Source organism: Danio aesculapii, chromosome 9 (assembly GCF_903798145.1).
Source record: "Danio aesculapii chromosome 9, fDanAes4.1, whole genome shotgun sequence".
NCBI lineage: Eukaryota > Metazoa > Chordata > Actinopteri > Cypriniformes > Danionidae > Danio > Danio aesculapii.
This window is the reverse complement of record NC_079443.1, coordinates 56,951,858-56,958,533: the sequence shown is the minus strand read 5'-3', so window position 1 is coordinate 56,958,533 and position 6,676 is coordinate 56,951,858. Positions and strand designations below refer to the sequence as shown.

The following is a 6,676-nucleotide window of genomic DNA, read 5'->3' as shown; positions in this document are numbered from 1 at the left end:
AGGGAGAACATGCAAACTCCACACAGAAATGCCAACTGACCGAGGCTCGAACCAGTGACCATCTTGCTGTGAGGCGACATCGCTACCCACTGTGCCGCCCCATATCAGTATTCATTAGAATGTAATACAATTTCACTAGCACTGGCCCCTCGCAGCAAGAAGGTTGCTGGTTTGAGCCCCGGCTAATTCAGTTGGCATTTCTGTGTGGAGTTTGCATGTTCTCCCCGTGTTGGCGTGGGTTTCCTCTAGGGTGCTCCGCAGTGGTGTAGTCCTAAAAAAAAAGGTGGTGTACTATTACCCACTCAATCCAAATTTTAAAAGTAGGCAAAGAAATGACGAATGTAAATGTTTCTTTGATTCATTAGCTATATATACACACACACTAAACATCAGTTACCTGTTAAGAGTTACATTTTCACTGGAGAAAACATCTGTGCTGAGGGGAGCGCAGAGGAAACAAGTGTTTCCATAGCAAAAAACTCCAAATATGCAGATATTCTAACAATCTATCGATAAACACACACACTCACGGTCTGCACAGCTGTAGTTTGCTACTGCGTCAAACAGCTCATGGAAAAAAGTAGGCATATTGAGTATACGTGAGTATAGCAAGGACTACACCACTGGTGCTCCAGTTTCCCCCACAGTCCAAAGACATGCTATACAGTAAGTGAAATGAATAAGATAAACTGGCCATAGTGTATGTGTGTGTGAATGAGTGTGTATGGGTGTTTCCCATTACTGGGTTGCAGCTCGAAGGCCATCCACTGTGTAAAACATATGCTATAACCCTACTGTAAATCTGAGGTGAAAGAAATGTTTATCTTTTAAGAAAATAAATAAAAACCTCACGTGACGCTTGTGGTTAAATTGGTTAAATTGACCTTGTTAGTGGCAGGCTTGGTTAACCTAATGTACAGTATTTGAGAATAACACGTTAGATCTAAAAAGATGAATTGTTTAGAACAGTGTACATGTTATGTACTGTATTTTGACACTATTTTGCACAATATTCAGTCTTCCACAAAAGTGTTTAAACAATGACAACAGCTGAATGAAGGATCTAAATTGGCCTGCTAACAATTGGTCAAGAGCAAATGTTTTAAATCAAAGACTTGAACCCCACAAGTCGAATAAAGTTCATCTGTCGTTGTTTGAACATTTATCTGCTGATATTCTTCAGAAGCTCAAACTTTAACTTTGAAACTTTTGAAGGACATGAAGGTGAGTAAATAAGAACAAGTTAGTACTTTAAAAACCCACATAGAAATCTCATAGGATATGGCAATATATGCAAATTACATAACACAGGCCTATAAGTCATAGGCCAAGTCATCCTATATTAAATATAAGATATGTCATATAAGCAACATATACACTCACCAGCCACTTTATTAGGTACACCTGTCCAACTGCTCGTTAACGCAATTTTCTAATCAGCCAATCACATGGCAGAAACAACATTTAGGCATGAAGACATAGACATTGTCAAGACGATCTGCTGCAGTTCAAACCGAGCATCAGAATGGGGAAGAACTGTGATTTAAGTGACTTTAAACGTGGCATGGTTGTTGGTGCACGACGGGCCGGTCGAGTATTTTAGAAACTGCTGATCTACTGGGATTTTCATGCACAACCATCTCTAGGGTTTACAGAGAATGATCTGAAAAAGAGAAAATATCCAGTGAGTGGCAGTTCTGTGGCCGCCTTGTTGATGCCAGAGGTCAGAGGAGAATGGCCAGACTGGTTCCAGCTGATAGAAAGGCAACAGTAACTCAGTAAGCAAGAGCATCTCTGAACGCACAACATGTCCAACCTTGAGGCAAATGGGCTACAGCAGCAGAAGACCACACTGGGTGCCACTCCTGTCAGCTAAGAACAGGAAACTGAGACTACAATTCGCACAGGCTCAACAAAATTGGACAATAGAAAATTGGAGAAACGTTGCCTGGTCTGATGAGTCTCAATTTCTGCTGCGACATTCGGATAGTAGGGTCTGAGTTTGGCATCAACAACATGAAGGCATGAAACCATCCAGCATTATATCAACAGTTCAGACTGGTGGTGGTGATGAATGATGTGCAGGATATTTTTTTGACACACTTTGGGCCCATTAGTACCAACTGAACAATGCCACAGCCTACCTGAGTATTGTTGCTAATCATGTCCATCCCTTTATGACCACAGTGTACCCATCTTCTGATGGCTACTTCCAGCAGGATAACACACCATGTCATAAAGCTTGAATCATCTCAGACTGGTTTCTTGAACATGACAATGAGTTCACTGTACTCAAATGGCCTCCACAGTCACCACAGCTCAATAGAGCACCTTTGGGATGTGGTGGAACGGGAGATTCGCATCATGGTTGACAGCTGACAGCAGCTGAGAAATCTGCAGCAACTGCGTGATGCTATCATGTGAATATGGACCAAAATCTCTGAGGAATTTTTCCAGAATCTTGAATCTATGCCATGAACGATTAAGGCAATTCTGAAGGAAAAGTCTGGTCCAACCAGGTACAAGTAAGGTGTACCTAATAAAGTGACCAGTGAGCGTATTTCGAAATATTGTAAAAATGGCTGTTTACATATAAGATTTTTTTTCAACCATTGGAATTATAAACAAGTAGGTTACATATGTTCAACTATATTAGCTGTAATGTTAAGTTTGTGTTAATATTGAATGAATGTATATTTGAAAATATATTGGTTGAAATCATGAAACGGTAATTTTAGCAATATTTTGAAATAGTATGTTGCATATATGACATTTATGTTATAGAATGAAATCCAAATATTAGCTTGTAGTTGGCTGTCATATTATTAAGCATACTTTATGCTGTATTTCCATGTATCAGATTTCTATGGCTACTACAAAACTACTCACAAGATGTCGCTATATTTCCAGACAGTTCGCCACGTCAAGGCAACGAGGCTCTAAAATCCTTATTGAATGTACTTGTTGGCCTACATAACTGATAATGTATAGACTTCACAATCAATCAGCGTGCTATTATAATAGACCTTTCATAATGATATTAATGTATGAGATAGCCTAGCCTAGCGTTGATGAACTTTCCAATCTGAAGGACTGCCTTCAAAACAAATCCTCTCATTGCATTACGTGGGATTTTAGCACATTCGCCGCTTTGTTGAGGCTTTTATGGTCATGTAAATTCGCATTCCTTCGTCTAAATGCGGAGTGTGAACAGTGGATGAATCCCGCGTGAGGATGGCCGATGGGAGGGCGTCCTGTCAGGGCTGGGATATGCGGGGCTGCGACTCTCCCTCTCGGTTAAATGGGAACAGAGGAGCGTCTGTTGACAGGGGCAGGACTCTGGAAAATATGGTGGGAGTTGCAGAATTTTAAGGGGGTAACAGGACAGCTCGGAAACCTGCTGAAGTTTGTGTTGATGATGGTGTTTTGACGTGTTGGCGGGAGCGAGACTGATGACAGTTGACAGCCGCGCCAAACTTCAAAGGCGATCAAGGTAAGTTCGAAGCTCATTCAAACTGATACAACGGTTTACCGGCGAAAATCCAAAGAGTTTGAGGATATAATTGTGGATATAAATGTAAAAGATTGCTGGTGGTGGTCAGTGGGTGTCTAGTTTATGTTCTGTTTTGCATAGCTTCATAAATAAGTATCAGACTTTTATTTTACTTCACGTTAGTTGTACTACAGGCTACAGTCTATGTCGGTGTTCGGACGTGAGTCGTAATATGTTGGATAAAAATCTTTGTTTTTACAGTCATGATGTAATTTTGTATTCTGTTATCTTTAGTATATGAATTTTTAAATACCAAATGAATATTTTGTTGAGATAGAGCTTTGTTAGACTTTGACATGATGGTGATGGTGCTGGTGTTTTTGACATTTGACAGTTGACAGCAGTTGAAAAGTATTAATACACAATTGTTTGTTCGAGTGCCTATATTTAACTAACCCGTTTTATGTTGTGTTAAACGCAAGGAATTAAGACCAAAATGTCATATTTGCTTCATAGTTAACCACCGACAGACTTAGTGATCAAGGGGTTTTCATGTTAGTTACATTTAGTTTCCAAACTTGCATTAAAAGATGAAAATTCTGTTATTATTGACCATCTTGTCTTTCCCATCCCCTGAGACCTTCTTCCATTGACAAAAATTAGGATATTTAGCATGAAACCTGAGCTCTCTCAACCTCAATAGACACCAATTATTCTGTCATTTTGGTTATATGAATATTTATATACTAAATGAATATTTTGTTGAGATAGAGCTTCGTTAGACTTTGACATGATGGTGATGGGGGTGTTTTTGACATTTGACAGTTGACAGCACTGGAAAAAGTGTTTGAGTGCCTATATTCAACTAACCCTTTTTATGTTGTGTTAAACACAAGGAATTGAGACCAAATTGTCAAATTTGCTTCTTACAGTAGTTAACCACTGACAGATTTAGTGATTAGAGGGTTTCATAATAGCTACATTTAGTTTGGATGGTTTTATCCAAACTTGCATTAAGCTTGCATGTAAATTCTGTTATTAATGACCATATTGTCTTTCCAATCCCCTTAGACATTCCTTCGTCGACACAAATTAAGATATTTTGGATGAAACTTGAGCTCTCTCATCCTCAATAGACACTAATGGTATTCTGTTATTTTGATTATATGAATATTTAAATACCAAATAATATTTTGTTGAGACAGATGATGATGATGGTGTTTTTGACATTTGACTGTTGACAGCATCAAAAATGTATTGTTTGTTCTAGTTCCTATTCTACTAACCTTTTTTATGTTGTGTTAAACACAAGGAATTGAGACCAAAATGTAATATTTGCATCATAGTTAACCACTTACAGATTTAGTGATTAAGGGATTTGCATATTAGTTACATTTAGTCTTGATGCTTTTGTCCAAACTTGCATTAAAGAGATGAAAATTATGTTAGTATTGACCATGGTTTTGAAAGTAAAAGAACCGGCTAATAAAAAAACAACTGATTCGTTTTTCCAGTCATTATGTCGATTTGTATTCTGTCATTTTAATTATATGAACATTTAAATACAAAATGAGATAGAACTTCTTTAGACTTTGACATGATGATGCAGTTTTTAACATTTGACAGTAGTGAAAAAGTATTGTGTGTTCGAGTGCCTATATTCAACTAACCCTTTTTATGTTGTGTTAACCACAAGGAATTGAGACCAACATTTCATATTTGCTTCATAGTTAACTACCGAGAGATTTAGTGATCAAGGGGGTTTCATGTTAGTAACATTTTTAGTTTCCAAACTTGTATTAAAAATAGGAAAATTCTGTTATTGTTGACCATCTTGTCTTTCCAATCCCCTGAGACCTTCTTTCGACTCAAATTATGATATTTTGCATGAAACCTGAACTCTCTCAACCTCAATAGACACCAATTATTCTGTCATTTTGGTTATATGAATATTTATATACTAAATTAATATTTTGTTGAGACAGAGCTTCGTTAGACTTTGACATGATGATGATGGGGGTGTTTTTGACATTTGACTGTTGACAACACTGGAAATTAAGACCAAATTATCATATTTACTTCATAGTTAACCACCGACAGATTTAGTGATCAAGGGGTTTTCATGTTAGTTACATTATGCTTTTATCCAAACTTGCATTAAAGAGATGTAAAGTCTGTTATTATTGACCATCTTGTCTTTCCAATCTCCTGAGACCTTCTTTCATCGACACAAATTAAGAGGTTTTGGATTAAACTTGAGGTCTCTCATTCTCAATAGACACCAATTGTATTCTGTGATTTTGATTATAGGAATATTTAAATACTAAATTAATATTTTGTTGAGACAGAGCTTTGTTAGACTTTTTGACATGATGATGATGATGATGATGGTGATGGTGGAGTTTTTGACATTTGACTGTGTACAGCAAACTGTATTGTTTGTTCGATTTCCTATTTGACTAACCTTTTTTGTGTTTTGTTAAACACAAGGAATTGAGACCAAAATGTCATATTTGCATCATAGTTAACCATTGACAGATTTAGTGATAAAGGGGTTTGCATATTAGCTATATTTAGTTTTGATGCTTTTATCCAAACTTGCATTAAAGAGATGATAATCTGTTATTATTGACCTACTTGTCGTTCCAATCCCTTTTCATCAACACAAATTAAGATATTTTGGATGAAACCCGAGAGCTCTCTCATGCTCTGTAGACACCAATGGTAGTTCTGAGTTGTTAAATGTCCACAAAGATACCTAAAATCATCACCTTAACAGTCCATGTGTCTTCAGTGGTTCAATCAGAATGTTATGAAGCTAAAAATAACAACTATTGGCTCGTTTCCACTGACTGGTACGGTACGGTACGGTTCGGTTTGGTACGGGTCGCCTTTATCAGGCTTGCGTTTTCACTAACAAGGGTACCCTTTTGGTGGGCGTGGTGTATGACAGAAAGTTTCAGTCGACGTCATTCTAGCTTGAGGAAATGTCTACAATAAAGCTGTATGGGTCGTTCACATATCATATGAGAAGCACTTCTCACAAAACAGATGCTTCATACACATAAATACTTGTGTAGAAATGTTTATTGCTAACTTTTCAATGAACATGAGTTGATTATAACTGCAGATCAAAGACAGTGCGAAACAGCCTACTGTAACGTCTGTAATTATATTAAATAA

At 37.4% G+C, this 6,676-nt stretch overlaps 1 protein-coding gene across 1 annotated transcript in view; it reads left to right on the top strand.

Annotated features, from left to right (window-relative positions):
• Positions 1–3,085: 3,085 nt before the first annotated feature.
• cobll1b (cordon-bleu WH2 repeat protein-like 1b) overlaps positions 3,086–6,676 on the top strand; it is a 103,898-nt gene continuing 100,307 nt past the window's right edge. The window contains exon 1 of the mRNA XM_056466096.1: positions 3,086–3,493. Within this exon, the coding sequence (XP_056322071.1) occupies positions 3,453–3,493 (41 nt within the window). The 5' untranslated portion in view covers positions 3,086–3,452. The remainder of the gene's footprint in view (positions 3,494–6,676) is intronic.